Below are 27,391 nucleotides of genomic sequence, written 5' to 3' on the forward strand. Positions count from 1 at the left end.
TCATACTTACCACCCTTGCTCAGAATTCTGGACAACACACAGCAGGCACTTGAGGTCTCTTGATGCACATTAACAAAGATGCCTCAGAAAAATCCTCAACATTAGCGGGGAGGACAAAGTACAAACTCCAGTATACTTCCATCCATCCATTTTCCAACCCACTGAATCCAAACAGGGTCACGGGGGTCTGCTGGAGCCAATCCCAGCCAACACAGGGCACAAGGCAGGGAACCAATCCCAGGCAGGGTGCCAACCCACCGCAGGACACACACAAACACACCCACACACCAAGCACACACTAGGGCCAAGTTAGAATCGCCAATCCACCTAACCTGCATGTCTTTGGATTGTGGGAGGAAACCGGAGCGCCCGGAGGAAACCCACGCAGACACGGGGAGAACATGCAAACTCCACGCAGGGAGGACCCGGGAATCGAACCCAGGTCCCCAGGTCTCCCAACTGCAAGGCAGCAGCGCTACCCACTGCACCACCGTGCCGCCCATTCCAGTATACTTGAAGAGGACAATATCCCCATTGTCACTGCCACTATTGCTCAACACAATCTCAGATTGACAGGACATGTCATCCAAATGCCAGACTCATGCATACTCAAACAAATCCTCTACTCACCACTTCTTAAAGGACAATGGGGGTGGGAGGTCAAAAGAAAAACACAAGGACAACAGCAAAACAAATATAATGAAGTCCTACATAGATTTTAACAGTTGGGGGGCATCCACAACTGAAGGGATGACCTGGAAAAATGTGGTTTGTGGCAGTGCCACACATTACAATCCTCCACAGAGCTGCAGAAATCAAGCAGAGACTCAGAAAGGAGAGAGCTGATGCCAAAAAGATACAACCAATAACCATGATTTCCCCTTGTCCAGACTGCCCAAAAATATGTGGGTCTAGGACTGGCCTCTTTACTCACCTGAAGACCCATAGGAACCAGGATTCAGAAGGAGGGGCAGACATGCTCGACTTTGAGTGACTGCCGATGGTAATGATGATGATAATGGTGGGCTGATGAACTGGTACCCAATAGATGGTGGTTCTCACGTTTGAGGAAATGTTGCAGAAACTGAGACTGGCTTTGTGATTATGCAGTCCATCCATCCATTATCTAAAATTCATTCCTCTTAGCTCTGATTTTATGCAATTTTAAAACATTGTTCATATGGAGATGAAGTGTCAAAGTGAGACTAAAAAGCAGTGAAGTAATATTTATGAAGTTCCAAGGGTGCACGTCCAACAGGGGTTATTAATGTACCATTAAAGTACAGTATTAAGTTAAGGATTTTAGAAACCTGCTGTAATATATTACTGAAAAATATTTACTACAAACACAGCTAATACCCATTTATTTGTGCCCATTTGTGTGTAACTTATTGAGCCATTTTCTTGATTTTAGGTTTAACATCTCGGTCAATATACTGTACTGTATAGGTGGAGAGAGAAGCACACAGAATGTTACTTAAGATAATGAGCAACGCCCAGATAAGTTACCATGTTACTTTAAAAGCTCTATTACTTTCTCACGTTGTTGTTAAAGGCTAGATAAAACACAGCATAGAAAAATAACCATTGTAATTTTATTATAGTAATTTATATATAACGTATGTTTTAGATTTAAAAAAATGTATTAAACAATCACTCTGTCAGCCGCTATAATAATATTTCTTATAATGACGCAATTTGTAGGCATTTCTGGTGCAGAAAACCTTTGAAGCGGAACATTTGCACACTCTATGTCAGCTTTAAAATTAAATAAGTTAAAACGTTCACAATAAGCGTATACATGACTTTAGAGATACATTACTGGGACCTTGACGCCTAACCAATCAATGATTAGAATGCGATAAATTTTCCACCAATCAGAGAGGCGCTTGTTGCAAGGTCTACTGGCTTGGTGTACTTTTTCTCCAAGTAGTGTTTCGGGCTCACTTGAAGCACAGCAAACGCAAAAATTTGGCATTTTGTTATTATTTTTCACTGATAATGGGATTGTCTAAAACGATTTTCTCTTTTTTTCAATGTCATTTTCGTATTTTCAGCTAACGTCAGGTAAGTGGCAAGCTTTCATATATATGCCAGTTTGTCTTTTGCTTTGAAATTTGGTGATGTGTCACTTATGTCAGGTTGATCTGACAGAAATCGAGGGTCACGCAGAGAAAGCGCACAAGTTATAAGTCAGTACAAGCAATATTTTACAGGCTTAATAAAAAAATGCGTTTTGTCTGAATTTAGTGCGATCCGCTTGTTATTACGTTTGTCGGCAGTATAGAATTAATTGTTAACTCAGAATACTGGTCTCATTCATTTTGTAACGTTGCATGCGTTTATATTAATTTTAAATGGTTTGTTTGGAGGTACAGTAATTTGTTTCTTGACAACTAGGTAGCATATAAGGCAAATTTAATAAATTTAAGGGAATTTCAATCTTCGTGTTAAATGTCAAATAAAGTGCGGTTACAAATCACAGGATTGGGAAAAATCTGTCATAATTTGTTTAAAGATTCCTCACGGACAGTTGTCTAAAGGAAAAAAGTGAGCCAAGTAACGAAGGATCAAATTTACAAGTACAGTGCTGGCAGTTGTTTATTATTGTCCCATGTAGTACATTGGAAAACTCCTTTCATTTGTTCAGATTTTAAAAATTTGATACGTTTATTAATCGTGTTTATCCATTACAGTATGATCGGACACATCACTGTAATTATACATACCTTTTACACACTAAAGAACTAGAGCGTTTTTGGCAACATTTGAGCAAGGCTGGACAAGTCATGGATGGCATACCTGTCCATTGCTGATGTAACAGTCACAGTACCCTGAGTCACGAATGCCATCTTACAGTCCTCAGTTAAATCAGTCAATCAAAATTTATATTGCAGGATATGATTACTTTGCTGCAACTAATGCTGACAGTGATAATTTTGCTAAGTAATAGGTGTATGATAATGGAGTGCTCCTATTATTTGTGAATTTCCCCTTGGGATTAATAAAGTATCTATCTATCTATCTATCTATCTATCTATCTATCTATCTATCTATCTATCTATCTATCTATCTATCTATCAGGTCATATAGTCTTTCTTTCTTTCTTTCTTTCGAGTTAATGCACTTCTGTTGCGGAACAGCCAAGGAAGGTACACTTCCAGGCAGGTGATGTGCTTTCTAAATGTGCAGCATTGTTTGGTGGTTACTGGTTTCGGCATGGGTTTCCTATGGGTGCTCTGGTTTCTTCCCACAGCCCAAAGGCATGCAGGTTAGGTGGATTGGCAATTCTAGATTGAACGGTTTGCGTGTGCTCGTGTTCACCCTGTGATGGAGTGGTGCCCTGTTCAGGGATTGCTGCTGCCTTGTGCCCAGTGCTTGCTGAGATAGGTTTCAGCTTTCCTCCGACCCTGCTCATGAAAAAGAGGGTTTTGAAAGTGGATGTGTGGATGAAGGTTTACCTTTTTTAATGTGTTTGTAAAAATAATTTCAATGTTTAAACGTAAAGGAAAATTGCCTGAAAAGAGGAGGATGTAGGGTGGGTAATGATTGTTGTCAAAATTGATAACCATAAAGTCTTTTTTTTTTTGTGATGGCACACCATAGGGTTGTACTTTAAACTGTCCTCAAAATAAAAGCAACTGCATGTCAGACTTGGCAGATTTGTACAATTTAGGAAAGGAGCATTGTTGGAAAGGTAGATAGTATAGGCTAATGTTGCATAATAACTAGACTGACGTAATCGGGGGACAAAGCTTGAGATGGGAGTGTTGACTAAGTATGCACCACACAGACAACTGCACTAAGCTTTAAGGTAAATAAAATGAGTGAAATAAATAGTCTTAAGAAAAGCAATACAGTAATCCCTCCTCCATCGCGTGGGTTGCGTTCCAGAGCCACCCGCGAAATAAGAAAATCCGCGAAGTAGAAACCATATGTTTATATGGTTATTTTTATATTGTCATGTTTGGGTCACAGATTTGCGCAGAAACACAGGAGGTTGTAGAGAGACAGGAACGTTATTCAAACACTGCAAACAAACATTTGTCTCTTTTTCAAAAGTTTAAACTGTGCTCCATGACAAGACAGAGATGACAGTTCTGTCTCACAATTAAAAGAATGCAAACATATCTTCCTCTTCAAAGGAAACAGAGAGGAAAGCAAACAAACCAATAGGGCTGTTTGGCTTAAGTATGCGAAGCACCGCCGGTACAAAGCTGTTGAAGGCGGCAGCTCACACCCCCTCCGTCAGGAGCAGAGAGAGAGAGAAAAACAAAGTCAAAAATCAATACGTGCCCTTTGAGCTTTTAAGTATGCGAAGCACCATGCAGCATACTTAAAAGCTGCACACAGAAGGTAGCAACGTGAAGATAATCTTTCAGCGTTTTTAGACAAGCGTCAGTATCTTCTAGGTGTGCGAACAGCCCCCCTGCTCACACCCCTTACGTCAGGATCACAGATAGTCAGCGCAAGAGAGAGAGAAAGAAAAGTAAGTTGGGTAGCTTCTCAGCCATCTGCCAATAGCGTCCCTTGTATGAAATCAACTGGGCAAACCAACTGAGGAAGCATGTACCAGAAATTAAAAGACCCATTGTCCTCAGAAATCCGCAAACCAGCAAAAAATCCGCGATATATATTTAAATATGCTTACATATAAAATCCGCGATAGAGTGAAGCCGCGAAAGGCGAAGCGCGATATAGCGAGGGATCACTGTACTAGTTTCATAAGATAAGCATATGAACAGTGGTACATTTCTTAACTTTGTAACGTCTGGAAAATTTGTCAATAATTAATAGTCACAAATGTGGTCACTTCACTTACAAAGACAATATTAACGTTCATGCACTTTACCCAAAGAATAAAAGTTCAGTTATTTGTATTCAATCTGTAGAATATCTTAATACAGTTGGCCTATGTGTTTCTGAATTTTTGAAGACTTATCCATATTACTAAGCGAGAATGGTAAACCGGATGGACGCAGGGACATCCGGCCATGGGCCGTGGACGCAAAAGACGTGCTGCGCAGGCGCCCCACAAATCCCCCCCCTCCAAGCAACGGAAACCGGATGGAAGGCAACGTAAAATAAAAAATGAGGCGCCGCGCCCATAGCACACAGAAAAAAGGAGTCAGACGCCGGCGCCGCAAACAGCGCCGCACGAAGCCCATTGCACACGAAACGGGACACACACAAAGAAGAGGATTGAGACCCACGACACACAAAGCCCCCCTCCAGTAATTGAAATAAGAAATGAGGCGACGCGCCCCTAGAACACCAAAAACAAAGGATTCACACGCAAGCGCCACATAGCACACGAAACGGTTCGCACACAAAAAAAGACGATTCAGACCCACGACACACAAACACCCCCTCCACTAACAGAAATAAAAACTCAAGTAACAAGCCCCTAGCACACAAAAAAAAAAGAAGACGCGAGCGCCACACAAAGCCCATTGGACACGAAACGGGACAGACTACAGACATAGCACACGAAACGTACACAAAAAGGACGATTCAGACCCACGACCACACTAACATAAATAAGAAATGACACACAAAGCCCCATTTCTGAACGAACCGTCCGTATTAAACATACGTCATCTCAACTCATTCACACTATGCAGCATAGGTGGATCTCATTACAATGAGGCACTATTAACCGTTCAACCGCAGAAAAGGCTCCATATTATCAGTGAGTGCGATCCTCCATATTACATATCCATATTTCTAACGCTGAAGAACAAACAAGTCATGAATTCACGATTACGGGTACAAAACGATACGGCTCGGGTAACGGGACCAAACACACGAACCCGCATGATAAAAAACAATACACGTCGGCGCCTACAACGCGCTTCTGAAACTCCGTAAGAAAAAATGTCTCGGCTCCAAATACGCAAAGCTCAACTAACACAGTTACAGAAACGAAACCAGATGGACAGACACAATCAACGTAGACGCATGCACCAAGCGTCTCAAAGTGCTGCATCGAAACAGGCACAGGTTCAAAACGAAACACCTCCCGTCTCAGACATACAGAAACGGCAGCGAAGGGACAAAATAAATAAACACAGACGTCTACAACACGCATCTGAATTGCCGGTAAACAAGCAGACAAGGCTCCAAAAACAGAAAGCTCAACTGACCGACATACAAAAACGGGCAAGGCTCAATTCAAACACTGCACGCCGTAAACTACAACGGGCTTCTCACACAGCACAGGCAAATCGATTACAGCTCCAAAACAACACGTCCCAAATACTGGACATACAACGCCGCGCCTCTCAAACGGCACAAGCAAAAGATATACGTCACGGACATCAACGACAGACACCTGCTAAACGCTTGCGCCAGTTAGCTGACAACACGTTCAATAATGAGTCCACTATTCAGGAAAATTCATTGGGATTAATGAATGTCATTTCCAATCATTGTCATTCACTTAACTTCCCTGAAGAAACAACTGGCAATACAAGTAATGAATTTACACGTTGTTGTCAAAAGGGTCAAATTAGACTGCCTCCTTTACATTCATATCCTGAATATCTACAGAAGCTTCTAACTAACGATGTACCTGAAAGTAAAAACTTTATGATCTGCATTAGATCCTACAAATCGCTATCCACTATGAACATGAACAGTAGCCATGCATGTGGCATCCGTCTTGCAAAACTGTTAATTATTGATGAATGTTTGTACAATGGCATCCAGTCACTTACTCAACACCATTGATAAACTTCTACAAACGTTGATGAATAATAATATTCCCTTTGGAGGAAAGGTACTTTTATTAGGAGGAGATTTTAGACAGTGCTTAGCTATTGTTCCACATGCCATGCGCTCAGCTATTGTTCAATCCATCTTAAAATACGCAGACAATTGGCATCGCTTTCAAAAGATACAGTTAGTACTAAACATGCGATGTCCAGATCCAGATTATAACAATTGTTTATTACAACTGGGAGATGGTACACTCACCAATACAGATGGACTTCACCCAGATATTATTACAATTCCTCAAGCCTTTATCTGAGACGTCTTAGTTACAGAGATATTTGGAACAGCAATCTCATTAGACCAAATACCCCTTTTAATACAACACACTGTATTATGTCCAAAAAATATTAATGTGGATCACATAAATAACCAAGTCATTGCATTACTTCCTGAACAGACACAACTCTTTCTAAACTCTGACAAAGTTGACTCTGATGACGACAATGACCATCTTCATTTCCCCTTAGAATATTTAAACACTATTTACCCACCATGGACATGGTTGGCATCCACCTCTCTAAACCCGTTTTTGGACATGGGCAACTTTATGTGGCCTTCTCACAAGTTCGACCTTCATCTGACGTTAAAGTTAAGGTTATAAGTGCTCCATTCCAAGGAAAACTCATTCAAGAACAAGACACCATCTTTACTACTAATGTTGTGTACAAAGAAATTTTCCAATATACCTTTACACTGTGCCACACACTTTATTGTTTGCTTTCTATATGCATCATCTACACCTTCACACTATGCTATATCTCATTCATACATCACGCTCTTTGTCATTTCCTAACACCAGGGGTTGGCGAGCGAAGCGAGCAGGGGGCGGAGCCCCCTAGTAAATAATACTTAGAAGATGGTGCTTGTTGTCTCATTATACTCTCTCACAGATAATGCTCCTTGTCACTGTGCTCTGCTGTGTACTACAGGGCAATGTATATACAGTATGTCTTCTTTTGGCCTGGGTTTTAAGACCCTTATTAGCTAATGATCAAATGCTTATACTGTCATGATTCTATAATGACCAGATTGTACAGTATACATATTGTGTATTTATAAGACCAAGATATTTGCACATAAACTTTACAGTTGGAGATAGGGAAAACAACTGTGAAAATGCACTGTAGAATCCAAGGAGGTACCTAGAAACATATTTACAAAGAACTAAGTGACTTAGTTAATGCAAAGGCAAAAAAACGAGTTGTTACTCCCTTCAGGAAAAAACATTTTTATTTTGTCAAGTCAGTCAGTTTCGGACTGAGTGATGCACTTGAATGGTAGCATATTTCTTGTAGTGAAGTGTGACTTAAATATGCTAATAAAATAAAAATAGAATTGCCTTCAAGAAAGAGTTGTTTTGACAAGCTCATTTTGACACACCCATTAGTTGTGACGGGCTTCTTTTGAATTTCTTCTGACTGTTTAATATACACCCTTGGATTGTGTCCGAGAGTTATGGAGTACAGAAGGATTGATACCTGAACTGCTTTTTGTTGTCCGAGTGCTCATATCCACTCTTTAATTATATTTTTTCATAGTACATTTAAGAATGGTGAGTTCACATACTCTGCTGTGTTAGACAGGTAGAATGGAATTATGTTCCCTCTAAGTTATCTGATAGCAAGTCTGCCACAGCTTTGTGCAGCATGCTCAGAAAGGTGATAAGCAGAAGTGGTGCTTTAGCTATGAGTTTACTTTAAGTAAAATGTAATGTATACTAACTCACAGATTTACTGTAACTTTAGGAAAATAAAGAACAAAGTTAATTCTTCTTTGTTTGTCTTTTAAACTCGAGTCTGTAACTGTGTAACCATTAATGATTTTCAGATATCTTTGTTTTGGAATAGTATATTGATTCAATGTTTAGGCCAGAGTTTGAATCCCAGCCTTGGTGCACCTATGCAGAGTTTGCATGTTCACACCCATCCATTTGGAGTTTTTCCTCGGTTTTTCTTATACATTGTAAAGACGTTTATGTTAAATTAATCAGCAACTTTAAACTGTCCTAGGATGAATGATTGTACAGGTACGTTAAGTAGCTTCTGAACAGGACATGCATAACACACAAGCTGGCTTAGAGAGGCAAACAGTATTATTAATAAAGTCTTCATTGAGCAGAGTCACTTTTCTCTCTTCTCCGTACTGGCAAGCAGTACAGGACCATTATCGTTTGCACCACCAGATGCTAGAACAGTTTTTATCCACAGGTCATATGCCTTTGTGCAGCTGCTCTCACTGACAACTTGAAGCACATAACTGTGTGTTCCTATCTCTCTATGTCTCTTCTGGTGTTTGTACTTTGCTATTGAAACTTTTATGTGTGAGACCTACAAATAAAAGCCATGTCACATTACACAACTTTTTCAGCAATTTTCACAGGCTTCATTTACGTAGTCTTCATGAATTGGGCAGTTGTGAAGTGTGGCATACTCCACAATTCACTCCAACCAGTCTGAAACTCACTCTGACAAAGTCAAAACTGGTTTGATTTTTGTCATTACTCATAGGGGTGGGCTGTGTACACGAGAGCTGACAACCAATGAGTGCTAACCCAGACATACTATACATATGTAGCATGAGGAGTAAGGAATGTGGGTGTTGTGGATCTTGCAAACAGAAGAAAGGCTTGTCTGTCTGATGTCATCATTATACAATGTTAGGGTGGGGGGAGCTGAAGAAAAAAGAGCAGAGATTGTGAACTTACCATACTTGTAAATTACTTTACTGGCTGGAAGAAAAACGAGCATGCTAACAGTACTTTGGAACCGTAAACTATGCTGGAAATTCAACACGCAGACATGCAATTTGACATCCCCACAACATATAGTCATATAAAATAACATACTTCAGCAGAAAGATATGCAACATCAGTCAGCAGGCTTGACATCATATCACCTCTTCTTGACGTTGTTTTATGACATTAGCCTCAAGTATTTGTTTAAGGCGTTATACAAGTCTTAAACATGTTAATATGTTATACAGGTAATTGACAAAATAAAGAATCTAAATAAAAGCAGGATCCAAATCATAGTGAAAGCAGATTTACCTGTATTGATGTGATAATTGAGGTAATTAACTACCTGACATCTTGTAATTCATAAGGGTGTGTTTAAAACTGCTGGGTGGACCTAGTTGCATATTATGTTGGCAGAAATGTTTTAAAGCAGAAAACTAATTGTTGGGTCACCGTTGACGGAAGCCTCAGTGAAGGAGACTGCGCAAATTGTATATTGCGGTAACATAATTGCGGTAATGTTTTTAAGGGTATCTGGGGGAAAGACCTTATCAGCTTAGAGTGATTGTTTTCAAAATTGCACAATCCTTCACTGATGTACATGCCTTAATTTGAGATAACAAAGCAACTCTGGAGACATTGACGGCAAATATCAATCTAAGACAGAAAAAGATTGTTTCATCAAGAAGAGTCCTTTGAGAATTTCACATGAATCATACTGTAATATGGTTATGATGTATACAACATACAATTGTCTTCAAAAGTGTTTTGTTAGGTTGGATGTGGTGCAATGAGCATAAACTTGTCGAAAGTGCAATCTGTTTCAGCTAGTGGATGAGTACATGTATGGTGAACCAAAAGAAGTCCACAGGCTCGAATAAACTTGTGTTGTCAGTTTAAATGTTACATTTGACTATGAATGTGGTGAGAAGTCAAGCAAAATGACTTCTCACTACATTCATAATGGCTAACACCATACAACACCCTAGTACTATTTGACTACGAAATACTTTAGTTCATAAAAACGTGTATTTTTCTGTTCTGAAACAGTTTTGTAACCACAAACTATACTCACTCTTTAAAAGAAGTAGTGTTGTGTTTATTAAAAAAAACAGGAAGTGGTAAAGAATCTATATTGCATATCTGCTTCCATGATTTAGCTTTTTTTGAAAAGAATTAACCCTGCTTATCCTTTATAAGAATATACCTATTGTTTTGGTAGCATAGTGCTGCAGTGTTGCTTGCCTTGTAATATAGAGACTGGGATTCACATCCTGGGTCCTCCCTGCAGGAGGCATACTCCCCATGTGTCTTCATGGGTTTCTTCTGGGTGCTTTTGTTTCTATAGTCCAAAGACATGCAAGTTAGGTGAATTGATAACACTGAATTGGCCGTAGCCCGTGCGTGTGGTGTGACTGTGTGTCATGAGTGTGTTCATCCTATGGTGGACTGGTGCCCTTTCCAGGGAATTCGTTCTGCCTTGTAGCCTTTGCTAGCTGGGATAGACTCCAGCCCCCTGTGACCTTGCTCATGATTAAGAGGGTTTAGTAAATGGTATGGTTTTATGAATGGTGTCTTAATGTTTTACAAAATAGGAACCAATCCTTTTTGACCAGTTTGAATGCACTGACAAAAATCCAGATTTACTATATAGTTTCTGTAACTTAATAACTTTATTTATATAGCACCTTATCATACATTTACATGCTACTCAAGGTACTTTCCACAGATTGATCAACAAAATCAAAGATGCACCACATTTACTTGGATTATCATCATTAATACTATGATGCTGCCTCCTTACTAATGCTCTCCAATAAGATGGGGTTCACAAGGAAGCTGTTATTAAATTTTTACAATTATTTATAATCACAGTGTTGTGATATTTGACCAAGTTATATTTGTGCTTTAACTATAGGAATCTGGGAGACTTTTGATAGTACACACTTGATACTAGCGACAAAAAATTCACAGTCACTAAAGTGACTATAAAATATGCTGCTCTTCAATAGATGCTAAAAGTACAAATACTGTAATGTTTGTAGAAGTTTTGTTTTTGTCATTGTGGCAAGAAAATAATCTTGCCTCAATTGGCAGATAACTCTAATCTTACTCGTAATATGAAGATATAATCCTTGCTTAGTTTTATGTATATACTTTTTTTTCCTCTCCAGGTATCTTCAACAATTATGGATTCATAAAATAGTTTGCGGAAAGGGGGGGGGCTCCCCCTTGGTGACTGGCTTCCTTTTGAAGGGTTGTGTTGCTTATATTGGGGAGGCTTTTCAAAGAAGGCAAGAAAAATCTGTGGATATTTTCTTTTTTTGTTCTGAATGCAAAATATTATGTGTATGTATGATATACACATTTGTATAACTTAGTTAATAATGAAACTAATGCCAAACACTATTACTAGAAATTATTTTGGCATCTTTTCTTAAATTAATACATGCTGCAAAAATGTTATGAAGTCTGTGACTTTTTTAATAAGTCCGTTTGTGCTAAGCACAATTCTGACCGACTTGCCAATGTAGAGATTTCTTTTATTTGGCATTTTTTCTTTGCCCAAGAAAAGATGTGAAGTTTTTAAGTAGTGCAGTATTTGCCAGACTCTTCTGCAAATTAAAATTTCTTAAACCTATTAGAATGAGTTTACTATTGTGTGATTGCACTTCCAAGTGCCATTCAGTCCAACATGGTTTGGATATTGTCTCTGTGTTGACAAGGGGGACAACAGAGTCTCGGGTGAAAGCATTTCTTTCTGTGTATTGCCACAACTCAAGTACTGTCAAAGATGAATTTGGAAGGACAGCACTTCATCTTGCTGCCTCAGTTGGCAAGAAAGGAGTTCTTGACTGGCTTTTGGATGTCAAGGGGGCAGACATTGGTGCCAAAGAGAGAGAATCTGGATGGACAGCCCTGCACCGAAGTGTTTTTTATGGCAACATAGACTGTCTCATTTCACTTGTAAAGGTACATAATTTAATTGTATGATTCTTATTGTAGTGCTGTGATACGTTTAAATAAATAATATTAATTCTAGTCATTAAAGAGTTTGGTAAAAATATGGTTGTGCTGTATTTCAAAATGTGTGACTTTGCTTTGAGCTTTAGCAGCCATGCTGATTTAGTTCAGCTTTGCAGTAAAAAAAATAACACAGAACACATCTAAGCACAGTTTTTATTTAATGTTAAAGAATGTTTTCTTTGTCTAAATAAAAAAGTAGTTTACTATCTTTTTTTTTTTTTTCTTTCTTCTTTTTCCAGCATGGTGGTAGTATTAATGAGCAAGATAAGGAAGGCCTTACAGTTCTTGATCTAACAATGAAGGACAGACCTTATCATTTAACTTTCAAACATACTGGTAATTATTTATCTGTTTCATTGAACATAAAAAACAGCAGCTTTGTTACTAATTCTGTAACCTTACTCAGCAATAAGGGGTAGCTCTTTCTTTAGCTGAACAAATGTCTATATTGTAATAGGTTATTTTATCTTTTGTAAGTAAAATGGTTCAAAATATAACTTCATTTTTCCCAGTGGATCTCACCTTAATCAGCATAATTACAATATTTAGTTAGCATATTATGTTAATTTTGTTGTACTGTGTTATACACTTTGCAGATCCCACTGAAGTTTATACATGGGGCAATAACACCAATTTTACCCTTGGTCATGGAAATCAACAAAGCAAGTATCATCCGGAACTTGTAGATATATTTCCTCGAACTGGGGTTTATATAAAACAGGTAAATTCATTCTTGGTTGGTCTTTTGTTTGGCCTTAAGAATATAAGTGATAACTAAGAAGTATGTTAACAGATTTCATTGCAATTGTAGTTGTGTTCACTAAAGCTTGCTGAGTAGCTTTTGTTGCATTGAAAGTGCATTCATACATATCGACCACTGCTACTGTCTTCTTTTGCTTTTCTCTTTTCTTCAATGCTAGAATGTTGGACAAACTGCAGCAGCCTTTTTACATATTTATTGCCTCCTTTCATAAGCAGGATATATAAACATTGTGTAATTAAGCAATTTAAAAAAGTCAATATAGAAAAAGTACCTTGTTGCGTGATATTTTATGCATTCACTGTTTATAGGTATTGACCAAAAAGCATCTTTGTAAGTAAGTAAAAATGAATTTATTAAGAGCCCATTACAGATAAGTCACAAAGTGCTGGACAATTAAAACACTGAATAAAATGAAATATCAAAACAACATAAAATACAAGGACAATATAAAAGTCACACACAGACAGAAAAACTACACACGTTTGTTTGATATATTTCAACATCTTTGCCATATTTGTATAGCATCTTAAGAAGCTATTAATGCTTTTTGTTATAGAAAAACCTTATTTTAAATCGGTAACCTTATGTATAACCAGATAACTGAATTAATCCAAAAAGCAATTCATTTCATAATGTTTTGGACTAGAGAGTCAAATGTAGCTCAAATCAATTGTTATCTGTATGTGATTTATTGTAGAAACGACAGTTCATGCATATTGGGAGTGCTTGCCTAACAGTGTAGGGTGTGCACCTTCATATATTTTAAATTTGAAGTGCAGCTAAGTGAGAGAATTTTTTGTTTAGGAGTCAGTAACCATCATTTTAAAATGGATTGTTCTTAAATGCCTTTTCCACAGATTGTTTTTATTACTGTTATGATACAGTAGCTGAAAGCTGAGATGTGCTATAGTAATTTTTTTTTTGTTTTTAATCTTTTGCTGCTTGCATTTTTGACCCGCTGGTTGTTTTCAGGTCCTGTCTGAATTTTGTTTTTAATGAATGAAGTGCTTCCCCGGTGGCGCAGAGGTAGCGCTGCTGCCTTGCAGTAAGGAGACCTGGGTTCGCTTCCCGGATCCTCCCTGCATGGAGTTTGCATGTTCTCCCCGTGTCTTCGTGGGTTTCCTCCGGGTGCTCCGGTTTCCTCCCACAGTCCAAAGATATGCAGGTTAGGTGCATTAGCGATCCTAAATTGTCCCTAGTGTGTGCATGGGGTGTGTGTGTGTGTGTGTGTGTGTGTGTGTGTGTGTGTGTGTGTGTGTGTGTGTGTGTGTGTGTGTGTGTGTGTGTGCGCGCGTGCGCGTGCGTGCGCCCCCCTATGGTGAGCTGGTGCCCTGCCCAGGGTTTGTTTCCTACCTTGCGCCCTGTGTTGGCTGGGATTGGCTCCAGCAGACTCCCGTAACCCTGTAATTAGGATATAGCGGGTTGGATAATGGATGGATGGAAGTGCTCCCCCCCCCCCATGTAGTAATGAATGGAGATTTTATAGGCATGCGGGAGGGTTTCAGGTTGGGTTTTACAAAGAGTGATATACAGTGGTTACAGGCTACTAAATTTATCTTAACATGTTCACATGCTAAATTGACTGATTTTCTTTTTTGCATTAAATGCTACATACATATGGTCATAGTAGTATGCCATATTTATTAATAAGCGCTGAAATCTGTGTAAAATGTTAATACAGAGATTCAAAAATATACTTCATTGCATAATTAATCTTCTGAAAATAAAGTTGACATACAGTACATTTTTCTTAGAATGAAAATTATGTTGCAAAATGTGTCTTAAATATGAGATAGACTTTACCCTGAAATGGTTTATCAGACTGGATTGTGTTGATGAAGGAAAGGTGGGTTTGTGATGTCTGAGAACATTAATCAAACTATGGCCATAAGCAAAAGCTTCTGGTTTTCCATTCAAACAAGTTTTACTTATTGAAAACTTATTGAATTTAAGTATGAAAATTGTTTCAAACTTTGCTTTTCCCCACACAAAATTACATAAACATTCTTTTTATAATACCACTGATTTTTGAAATCGTGTGAGATTATGCCATTTGTTTTGCCCTTTTCCTGGTAAGTCCGAAGTATATGCATGTATACCATATTATAAAACTGTTCCAAACTTTGATCTATTAGGAACTGACATTATTGTATTCAAAAAAGATTTATTTTTTATTCTTTTATTTATTTTTTTAATGCATAAGTGTACATACTCAATATTAGTACAAAAAAAAAAAAAGAGTATGTACTGTACCTTTAACATTACACAAATTAATAATTCAGAATTTAGCAACACCCCTAACAGAATCCATCCATCCATCCATTTTCCAACCCGCTGAATCCGAACACAGGGTCACGGGGGTCTGCTGTAGCCAATCCCAGCCAACACAGGGCACAAGGCAGGAACCAATCCTGGGCAGGGTGCCAACCCACCGCAGGACACACACAAACACACCAAGCACGCACTAGGGCCAATTTAGAATTGCCAATCCACCTAACCTGCATGTCTTTGGACTGTGGGAGGACCCCTAACAGAATCAGAATTCAAAATAGTTTATAGCTGTAGGAATCCAAGAGTTTTTAAATATGTTGCTCTTTACCCTCTGGAACCTAAATCTGCAGCTTGATGGCAAGAGATAAAAATTAGGAAAAAGAGGATGTCCATTGTCATACTGAATTGACTTGGCCTTCTTTCTAACCTATCTGTAATATAGTCCAATGACAGAGGTTTGCTGTAAACCAATAATTTTACTGCTAATTTCTACAATTTTGTTAAGACGGTTTATATTCTTAACTAGGGGGCTCCGCCCCCTGCTCGCTTCGCTCGCCAACCCCTGGTGTTGGGAATGACAAAGAGCGTGATGTATGAATGAGATATAGAATAGTGTGACGGTGTAGATGATGCAAATAGAAATCAAACAATAAAGTGTGTGGCACAGTGTAAAGGTTTATTTGAAAATGTCTTTGTACACGCCGTTTAAGTGTAAAAGGTAATTCCAGCTCAGAACTTGTAAGGTCATTTAAGATGGTTATTGTTGTGATCAGAGTCAAGTTTGTCAGAGCTTAGAAAGAGTTGTGTCTCTCCAGGAAGTAATGGAATGACTTGGGTATTTATGTTTTCCAAATTAATATTTTTTGGACATAATATAGTGCGTTGTCGTCGCAGATAAAGGCTTGAGGAATTGTAATAATATGTGGCTGAAGTCCATCTGTATTGGTGAGTGTACCATCTCTCAGTTGTAATAAGCAATTGTTATGATCTGGTTCTGGACATCGTATCTTTTTTACTAACTGTATCTTTTGAAAGTAATGCCAATTGTCTGCGTATTTTAAGGTGCACTGAACAATAGCTGAGTGCATGGCATCTGGAAGAATAGCTAATCACTGTCTAAAATCTCCTCCTCATAAAAGTACCTTTCCTCCAAATCGAATATTATTATTCATAAACGTTTGTAGAAGTTTATGAATGGTGTTGAGTAAGTGACTTCATGTCATTGAACATTCATCAATAAACAACATTTTTTCAAGACGGATGTCACGTGCAGTGCCACCGTTAATGTTCATAGCGGATACCGATTTGTAGGATGTAATGCAGTTGATAAAGATTTAACTTTCAGGTACATCGTCAGTTATAAGCTTCTGTAGATATTCAGTATATGAATGTAAAGAAGGCAGTCTAATTTGACCCTTTTGACAACAACGTGTAAATGTATAACTTGTATTGCCAGTTGTTTCTTCAGGGAAGTGAACTGAATGACAATGATTGCAAATGACATTCATTAATCCGAATGAATTTTCCTGGTGTATGTTTTCCTTGTGCCGTTTGAGAGGCGCGTTGTTGCATGTGTAGTATTTGGGACGTGTTGTTTTGGAGCTGTAATCGATTTGCCTGTGCTGTGTGAGAAGCCCGTTGTAGCCTTCGCTGCCATTAACGTATGTCTGAGACGGGAGGTGTTTCGTTTTGAATCCGTGCCTGTTGCGATGCAGCACTTTGATTGATAGATTGCGTAATGTGGATCTAGGATGTAGATTTGTGCATATTTGCGTTGTTGATTTGTTTCAGGGTGCACTGTTCCAATGCGATGCAGTATTTGTGCACATATGCGAAAGCAGTATGGTCCATTGCCTTTTGGTGGCCTGATATTTACTCCGGTATATGCAAAAGCAAATGAACTATTGTAGGATCTAATGCAGTTCATAAAGTTTTTACTTTTAGGTACATCGTTAGTTAGAAGCTTTAGTTGAGCTTTGCGTTTTTGGAGTCGAGACATTTTTTCTTTTAGAAATATGGATAAGTAATAAGGAGTATTGCACTCACTGTTAATATGGAGCCTTTTCTGCGGTTGAATGGTTAATAGTGCCTTATTCTAATGAGATCCACCTATGCTGCATAGCCGTCTATTTTGTTGTTTCTTTCGTGTTCGTGTGTTTGTTCCTGTTATCATTTCCTTTTCGTTTTGTACCCGTGACCGTGTATTCATGACTTGTTTCTTTCTCAGCATGCGAAATATGGATAAGTAATAAGGAGGATCGCAGTCACTGTTAATATGTTTCCTTTTCTGCAGTTGAACGTTTAATAGTGCTTTATTGTAAGGAGATCCACCTATGCTGTCTAGTGTGAAGGTGTTGACGTTCACTTTAGAATATGTGGCTTTGGGTGTCACTTCTTATGGATGTGTGTGTGTGTGGGGGGGGGGGGGGGTGAGGATTGTTGTTGCGCGAGCGTCTTCTTTCTTTTTGTGTTCCTGGGTCTTGTTTGAATCCCCCTGTTTGTGTGTGTCCCGTCCGTTGCTTGTAGGGTCTGTGGGGTGGTTTTGTGTTCTTTTTTTTGTGTTCCATGGGCTTGTTGCATCCCCCTCTTGGTGTGTGTCCCGTCCGGTGCCTGTAGGGGGTGGGGTGCCTTGCTGTTGTGCGCGAGCCTCTTTTTTTTTTTTTTTTTTTTTTTTTTTTTTTGGGTCTAGTTTCGTGTGCAATGTGTTTCGTGCTTTGCTTGCGTTTGAATACTTTTTTATGTGCCTTTTCCTTTTTTCGGTGCTCTTTGCGCCTCATTTCTCCATTTTTCCTGTGCTCACTCCTTTTTTCTGTGGTCTTGTCCGCCTCTCTCGCCCTCTTTTGTCCGCCTTTCTCGGCTCCTCAGCCGACTCTCGCGGACTCTTTTTGCGCCTGCGCAGTACGTCTTTTTGCAGCTACGGCCCATTGCCGGATGTGCCTGCGTCCATCATCCGGTTTAGCATTCTCGGTTAGTAATATGGATGCTGAAGTGGTCAAACCAATAAATAAAAGAAAATATAACAATAAATTCAATAATGGACTTTTGTGGTTTTGTCCACTTTAAAACAATTTTGTTTCTCAAGAAAGAAAAGTCAAGTCTGCAATTTCCTACAGATTTGTTCTGTGTTAAGATCAAATTTTAGCCTATTATCAATGATTGTCCATAGATGTTTTTAGTGCTTTACCTAGTGCACTCTCTTCCTCTAAATTAATGGCGGGACAGTAAGAGGAGGGGAGCACCCAAGATCTACAACCATATACTTTCTCTTATAGATATTTAACTGTAAAAAGGCACAATTACACCATTGAACAAACTCATCAACATGTCCATGAATCTCCTCATTATCTTGTAGAAGACTCACAATGATAGATTCCTCAGCAAATTTCAGGATATGTCCTGCAGTCATCTGTGTATAAGATAAACCAAACAAATAACAGAAAACAGCCTTGCGGTGTCTGAATATATGTATAGAGGCCACCAGATCCATTACTTTCACTGTGCTCAGTTATATTGTTCAAAGCTTCTCTGCTCAATCATGGGGTTTTTCTTTTCTTTTCTAACATGTTATTTTTCTTAAAATGGTGCTATGCACGTGTGAAGAAGCAGCTGTCCATCACAGTGTGCCTACATTTACAAAAAAAAAAAAAAATCCACTGTTCCTTCTTCTGGCTTTCTTTCAACATCTTGCTATAAGTAGATGACACAAATACAAGCTGTACCTTGTCTGAAAAGGCAGAATCTTGGGACATAAGAGAGCCGATTGGAGGAACAAAAGTCAGTTATTTTGATTTTTCAAATTAGTGACCCAATAGATGACAAGTAATGACTGACCTTGCAGCTTTCATATTTAAATTTCTTTATCTCATCAACTACATATGGAAGAATGATTGGCAGCATTTGAAATTTTCTTTTTTTAACTAGAAGAAGCCTCCCTGTAAAATTGACCCAGCCTGAAGTTATACATGTGCAAGTGGGGAGGCGGGCTCTTGACTGAGACAAATTTGACCGTCTTTGCAGACACATAGAAGAACAACACAGATGCATACAAAGAGATGTAATATGCTGCTTTGACAGCAAACAATTGAACTTCAGTTATATTGATTTGTAAACAGATGATCTCTATTAATTTTTTTAAGAAATTAGTGTAATATCCGTGCATGTCGGTGGCTACAAGAAAAAGTTTAAACAAGTCTGAGACTCTTATGTGCCCTTCTTAATGCTAGCAGCAGACAGTGTTATGGCTGGATTCCTAAAATCATTTCAATATATTTTCATACATCCCTGTGATCAGACTCTTAGGGCTCGTTTATACTTCATGCTCAGAACGCGTATGCGCCCGCATCATGGCTGCCACGCGTTCTCGGTGTTCATTTGATGCGTCCTCTGAGCAGTTCCTCAGAAATTAACGCGACGCGTGCGTGAGTTGCAGTACCAGCAAAAAGTCGGGGGGTGCAGTGTGCTAAAAGTTGGAATGTGACGTCAGAGTCTCTGTTTACTATCTACATGGGACAGAAAGCTTTGCAGATCCTACGAGATCGGTGTGTGCACTTCAATATTGGATGAATGGTTCGATGTGGTGAAGCAAAATGCTGACATACAGATGTATTAGTTTGTGCTTTTATATTCAAGCGTCGCATATTCCCAATCGTAATGACATGATACATTTTAAAAGTCTCGCATACCGTCTTCTGTACCGTCTTTTTTTTTTTTCTAGGGCTTCCATCCGGTCCTGACAACAGCGGATCGCCAGCTATAGATCGCCACATCGAGCACATTAAATTTATGATATTCTAACTCTCTGCACATTTGAAATGCATTAAAGTATGTATGTTACATGTTACAGATAAATTGTTAATTTCGTTTAAATAATGAATACTGTTAATAATTAAACACATGGGGGTTACACGGTGGAGGAGCGTTAGCGCTGCTGTCTTGCAGGGAGTCACGTTGCTGATATTCCCTGCCTGGAGTTTACATGTTTTCCTGCTAGGTTTCCTCAGTGTGCTCCAGTTTCCTTCCAAAGATATGCAGATTTTGTTACACTAAAATTACGCTAGTGTATGTGAGTGCTTGTATTCATGCTGCTGATGCCTTGTCCAGGGATTGTTTCTGCCTCGTGCCCAATGCTAGCTGAAATGGTCAAATCCCAGGACTGATGGATTTAATCATTAAACATCCTTTTCAGAGATATTGTGGTAAGGTGTCATCGGAAGTTAATGGGTGTTCCAGGCAATTCACAACACAGCAAAGCTGAACCTGTTCTCACTGTGATAATATCTCTCACTGCCACCTGGTGGATTCCTCCAGATTTACGCAAAATACGCGTGCAAGTATAAACACTACAACGATTGCGTAGCAGGAGCGTCCGCTGTATAAATCTGGCCTTAAGGAAATGAAACATGTATGTACAGTATTGCTTTTTATAAATGTTCTGTTTTCATAAGCACATTTCATGAAGTATAGCAAGCTAAAATTTTTCAATTTTATAGTATCAGCTTTTTAAATTTACTTGGTATTGGTACCATTGGAATAAAGATTTTAAATAAAAATTTGAAATGGTTGGAAGCACTGTCACTGTAACTAATTTAGTAGGTCTTGATGGTGTTGTGACAGAGTACAGTGGAACCTCGGTTCACAAATGTCTCTGTACACGTACAAATCGGTTTACGACCAAAAAGTTCACCAAACTTTTGCCTCGGTTCACGACCACACACTCGGTATACGAACAAGCCAGTTTCCCTTTCGGTTTGTACATGTTCAGTCTCTCCCTGTGCAGCGAGCAAGAGAGAGAGCGAGAGAGCGCACGGCACGCACACACACACAGGCAGCGAGAGAGAGAGAGAGAGCTGGATGCATAAGGTAGGAAGGCAGTTAAAGACTGCACTGGGCTTGATTTTGTTTTCACTTCTGTTTACAGCGATTGGTTCGTAGCGTGCATTGTTGCAATGTTACTTTTCTTGGTGGTTTATTAAATTACGGATTTTTCAAATGTTCATTTTTTTCCCTGTGCTTAAAACTCATTAAAAAAAAAAACAAAAAATAAAAAGTTTTTAGCCAGCGGTTGGTAGCGCTATAGCGCAAACTATTGTAGTGTTAGTTTTCTCTGTTGTTCAAGGTTTTCTCAGTGTTATTCAATGTTTTTACATTTAGTTTACTATTACGCTGTGCATTCTATGGTTTAATTAACTACATTTGTGCTTAAAAACTTAAATATATATATTTGCATACAGTTTGTATGGTCTGGAACGGATTAATTGTATTTACATACAATCCTGTGGGGGAAATTGCTTTGGCTCATGACCAAATTGGTTTACGACCAGAGTTTTGGAACGAATTATGGTCGTGAACCGAGGTTCCACTGTATTCTGGACTTTGAAACCCTCTGATATTGATAGTGGAAAATCATAGATACTTTAATCCCAAGGGGAAATTCACATACTCCAGCAGCAGCATACTGATACAAAAACAGTATTAAATTAAACAGTAATAAAAATGCAGGTAAAAACAGACAATAACTTTGAATAATGTTAACGTTTACACCCCCCCCCCCCAGGTGGAATTGAAGAGTCGCATAGTTTGGGGGAGGAACGATCTCCCCAGTCTGTCAGTGGAGCAGGACAGTGACAGCAGTCTGTCGCTGAAGTTGCTCCTCTGTCTGGAGATGATACTGTTTAGTGGATGCAGTGGATTCTCCATAATTGATAGGAGTCTGCTGAGCGCCTGTTGCTCTGCCACAGATGTCAAACTGTCCAGCTCCATGCCTACAATAGAGCCTGCCTTCCACACCAGTTTTGTCCAGGCATGAGGCGTCCCTCTTCTTTATGCTGCCTCCCCAGCACACCACCGCATAGAAGAGGGTGCTCGCCACAACCATCTGATAGAACATACGTAGCATCTTATTGCAGTTGTTGGACACCAGCCTTCTAAGGAAGTATAGTCGGCTCTGTCCTTTCTTACACAGAGCATCAATATTGGCAGTCCAGTCCAATTTATCATCCAGCTGCACTCCCAGGTATTTATAGGTCTGCACCCTCTGTCATCTCTAATATTTCAGCATTCACCTTGCTCTTGAAAGCTAAAGCAGCAGAGCTTTCTCCCTTGAAATAGAATCCACTTTTGAATTCTTTGCATTGCATGGATTTCTCACTGTTGTATATCCATTTGCATTATTTCATAATTATTCACATACACAAAGCAGAATTAAGAGCTAAAAGTGATTATGTAGTATATAGTCCTTAACTGAGAGTACATGCAGAACTCTCCAACAATGTAAAATAACAGATGCTTGAAATTTAGTGCTGAATTAGTCCTTGTTAGATGTGCACTTACATTTAGAGTAGGACTATCAATTAATAATTAAGTGTAAGATTTTTCATTTAAAGATTGTGGACTACATACATGCACATCCTTATAGGTGAAATAAATGATTAACATGCTTTTTTAACATTAAAATCATTAAACTTTTATACACAGGCAGCATATTCTAGACTGCTCAGTTCTCAAATATTTCATTAATTATGTTAACTGGTGTGATGCTTCACCCATTTTTTTTTTTTTTTCTTTTTTTCTTTGTACTTATTGCAGTTTGCAAAAGCTTTCAATTCTTTCAGTTTTGTTTAATTTTTATAAAAATTTAGGATGAAACATCAGAGACATTCCATTGACTGTTGTGGCGTATTGCCTGGACGCCTCTACGCTGGAAGCACTACGGAAGGGAGCGTTTTCAGAGCATTACCTCCCCCAGAGTGCTAGATGGCAGTCCCCCTGGGTTGCAGCGGTGCCTCGGACTCCCGCAGGACTCCATGGAAGCTGGAGTTTGGTGCAGCCCTGATGGGTTCCGTGGGCACTGCCAGTGGGTGCTGCAGCTGCTGTTCAGCCCTTGATTGCAGCTCTTCTGCCACACCTGGATGTGCTGCTAGAAGTAGACCAACGAACACCTGGAGCAATTCCGGGTGCCTTATAAAAGGAGCCAGCATCCACTACTCCAGGAGCCAGAGTCGGGTGGGATTAAACAAAGCTTGCCAGGGCGAGTGGAGGAAAGGGAGAATAGAAAGAAGTGTGTTTAGTGTTTGGAATTGTGCTTTGACTCTGCACTTCCCACAGGGAAAAATGACAAAAAATAAAAATATGTGTCCAGAACTTGTGTTCCACGTCTATCTGTGTTGGGTTTAGGTGGCAGTGCGCCCCCTGGTGGTCCACACTTTTTAACTTTACAAAGTCAAAATAGTGCTACCAAATTTGAAACCTGACCCAAAATCAGCCACTCTCAAAGCACGTAAACACATTTGTAATGAATTCTCACACACTGTTACTCCATTTCACTCAGTTACTAAATGCTTGAAGTGACTGACAGAACATACTGTGTCTGTTTAAAACTGATATTGTATAACTTTATAACACTTTTGAAAATGGGGCATAGCTGATAACCATAACAGGCCTACTGGGAAATTGGCACTGTAAGCAAAGTGAACATACTTACTTATTTTAGCTACCTTCCAAGACATAACATGCAAGGAAACATTCCAGTACAGAAATTTTTATTATAGAGTTTTTGTGGAATTGATGACCCTACTTGGAATGACTATCGTGTTAAATATTCTGTACTTTATTTCAATATAGGAAGTAGGGTTGCGTAGTGTACTGGTACAGGAGAAGTATCAACAACATTTAAAATGGTACAGCACCGGCATTTCCAGATATTTGGTACTGGAAGTAAATGTCCGCTTTCCACTCTCTAAACTCTTCGCCACTCAGTAGCTGGGTAAAAATGTGCTTCGATGTAAGGAAGACTTTGTGAAACTACAGCTTCGATTCAATACAGACGTCACGGGGATCCCCCATTGCTTTGACGCAATAAGACTTCACTGGGGACTCTCTATCACTGCCCTATTGTTCTAATGCATACTTTATGCTGTCAAGAGGGAAGCGTTGCATAGTGAAGCATGATGTTATGATGCATCACGTAGGCACGCAATTGTATATCGCAACAGGGAGGCCGGAGTAAGACTGAAAAGTTTTGTAGTTGTTTGGTATTTGCTTCATAACTGTTTTGGTACTGGTAGTGAGGTCCAAAATCTGATATCAATACCAAAGACAATATTTTAGTACCAGTCTGATACTAATATGATGTCAAAAATATTCTATCTAACTTGCTTAACAAATCTCGGCCGTCTCTTGGTATGTTGTGTTTCAACCATTGCAAACAGATGTTTCTGCAGTATACACACAATAATGTGGTGAGTTTTTTCATTGGCAAACTTTGTATTGGTGAATGAAAATATTCTTAAAAACAAACTGTTCAGTATAACATGTTTGGAGTGTTACTTTTACAGCATATACTTCTTAATAGGGGAGTACTTGACTATTGATGAATTGGTCTTTTTAAGTAAATAATAGTGGGGATTGAACATTAACTTTGCCTTTCAAATATTCCTGCCCCTTACACAAAGTTCATTCTGTTCCTCATTAGAGTCTGCCCCTCATATACAAGCTGTACCTAACAATGAAGCATCAACCACATTTGTTGCTTCAAGTACAGAGTCTTCTGGTTGGATTATTGATGGATGATGCTGCTATTTATGCTTTCTGATCTTTTGAAGCTACAGAGAAAAAAAATTCAACTTATAAAAACAAGAACAATAAAGAGCTGCAAACACTTGCCAGTCAGATTTTATTTAGCTTTACACAATATAACAAAATGCAGAGTACTTTTTTTGGTCCAAGCTTTTATGGAGGTCTTATGCATTCACTTTATTTTTACTGGCATTTAAAATGCAGTTCAAAATTCACAACAATGTCATAAAGGATTACGATTTCTCTCCGTACAAAGGTAAATAAAAAACATTTTATCATGAGCAGTTGTTACAAGCATATAAATATATTTAAGTTCTATTTTCTATTTATTTATTAATTTATTTATTTAAATCCTTCTAGGTAGTACTGTGCAAATTCCACTCGGTGTTTCTTTCACAGAAAGGTACAGTTTACACTTGTGGACATGGACAAGGTGGCAGATTGGGTCATGGAGACGAACAGACTTATCTTGTAAGTACTTCTCCTTTAACATATTCTTTTTGTTATGTATTACACTATACAGTGCTTCCTAAATTCATTTGGGGGGGGGGGTCGGGGGTCTGTATGGATTGTCCCACACCGAGTCTGCAGCGTGCCTTCATGGCTTGCTCACAGCTGGTTCTGACAAAATTACGGCCTGTATCCTTTTGCACCTAACCGATTTTCCTCATGCCCACCTTGGGTTCCATTCCACTTCCTATCACATTCCTGCTTTCTTGTTTAAAAGGCACTTGAGTCAGACTCGTAACGTGGTTAGATTAAAGGGGAGATCACACAGATGTAAGTAAATCTGTTTATGTCGTGTAGTTTTTTTTTTTTTGTTTTTTTTCTCTTCTTCACAGTACATTCAGAGTTTATCTTGATTTGTTTTTCAAAACATAGTAAATACAGTGCCCTCCATAATGTTTAGGACAATTACATATTTTTCCTTGATTTATCACTCTGCTCCACAGTTTAAAATTACATATCAAACAATTAAGTCATAAAGTGCATATTGAAGACTTTCATTTAAGGGAATTTGAATACATTTTGGTCACACGTGTAGAAATTACATCACTTTTTATACACAGTCCCCCCATTTCCAGACACCATAATGTTTGGGATATAGCAACAGTACATCTGTTAAAGCAGTAATCTTTAATACTTTGTACTTTCATATCCCTAGCATTCAGTGACTTGAAGTCTGCGATTCATAGACATTACCAGGTTCTGAGTATGTTCTCTGGGGATGCTCTGACAAGCCTCTCATGCAGCCATCTGAATGACCGGATATTATATCTGGGTGATATTTATAAAATCCTGAAAATTGTTCAGGATTTTTTCCTTCCATCTTTACTTAGACTGTGTAAACAAAGAGCAGAACTTCAGACTTTTGTCTGAACCATGTGTGGTGGCCTTGAATTTGATTAGGGAGCTGTGTGTCTTACAGGCAAAATGTAAAATAATGGCAGTGTACAATGTCTGGACAAGGCGTATCATGTTTTGCTTACAGCAAGAATGAGACATGGAATGTGGTGTGTGTGTTTTTTTTTTTTTTTTTTTGTAACCATTATTATATATTTTCCTTTTCTTTGGTTACAAAATGAAAACAACTGCAAATCATATCACTTTGCAAGTAAACATAAATTAAGTTCCAAAGTAAGAAATGGTGGATGTTCTGCTTATAAATGAGACAAACAAGTCTTTTGCATATTCTATAAATAATTTAACTGATATTTCTCGTTGTATTTGTATATTGCATTCTACAACGTGTTATGCATTTTTTGTTATCTTTTTATATCATTGTGATAAGATTGTGTGACATTGTTAATGTATATAAAATATTTTGTTTGATGATTCATCCTCTCAATATTTTACCAGCCATGATCAATGCTACCTAGGTTTCTTCTGTGGTACGTTCACATGTGGCTTCCATGTGTTTTTTGGGATTTAGTGGCACACAAGTCTTGTTAAGTCAGCAGATTTAAAAGTGATGTAAAAATTAAACTGCAGGTCACCCTTCAATCTGCCCCACATCAGTAAATAGCTAAACTGCAGCTCGTACCAAACTTTGGTCAGCTCTGTACCTCGTATGATAACAAAGGTGTAAGTAAGAGTTTAGTTGACACCTGTGCAGAGGATCCTTCAGACAAAAAGGCTTTCAAATGGACATTCATGTTAGTGCTGTGACTGTAAACTGAACCTGCCTGTATGTGATGGACAAAATAACACTCCTATAAAAAGGCACTGGTTCTGTAAATAGAAGT

General features: G+C 38.7%; 1 protein-coding gene across 1 annotated transcript in view; it reads left to right on the plus strand.

The window, feature by feature from the left end:
* Window positions 1-1,899: 1,899 nt before the first annotated feature.
* The window catches only part of ibtk (inhibitor of Bruton agammaglobulinemia tyrosine kinase), a 149,321-nt gene continuing 123,829 nt past the window's right edge, over window positions 1,900-27,391 (plus strand). The window contains exons 1-5 of the mRNA XM_028797661.2: window positions 1,900-2,067; window positions 11,686-12,484; window positions 12,778-12,874; window positions 13,135-13,259; window positions 25,506-25,616. Coding sequence (XP_028653494.1) covers window positions 12,158-12,484; window positions 12,778-12,874; window positions 13,135-13,259; window positions 25,506-25,616 — 660 coding nt within the window. The 5' untranslated portion in view covers window positions 1,900-2,067; window positions 11,686-12,157. The remainder of the gene's footprint in view (window positions 2,068-11,685; window positions 12,485-12,777; window positions 12,875-13,134; window positions 13,260-25,505; window positions 25,617-27,391) is intronic.

The sequence above is a fragment of the Erpetoichthys calabaricus genome, chromosome 3 (genome assembly GCF_900747795.2).
Source record: "Erpetoichthys calabaricus chromosome 3, fErpCal1.3, whole genome shotgun sequence".
Lineage (NCBI taxonomy): Eukaryota > Metazoa > Chordata > Cladistia > Polypteriformes > Polypteridae > Erpetoichthys > Erpetoichthys calabaricus.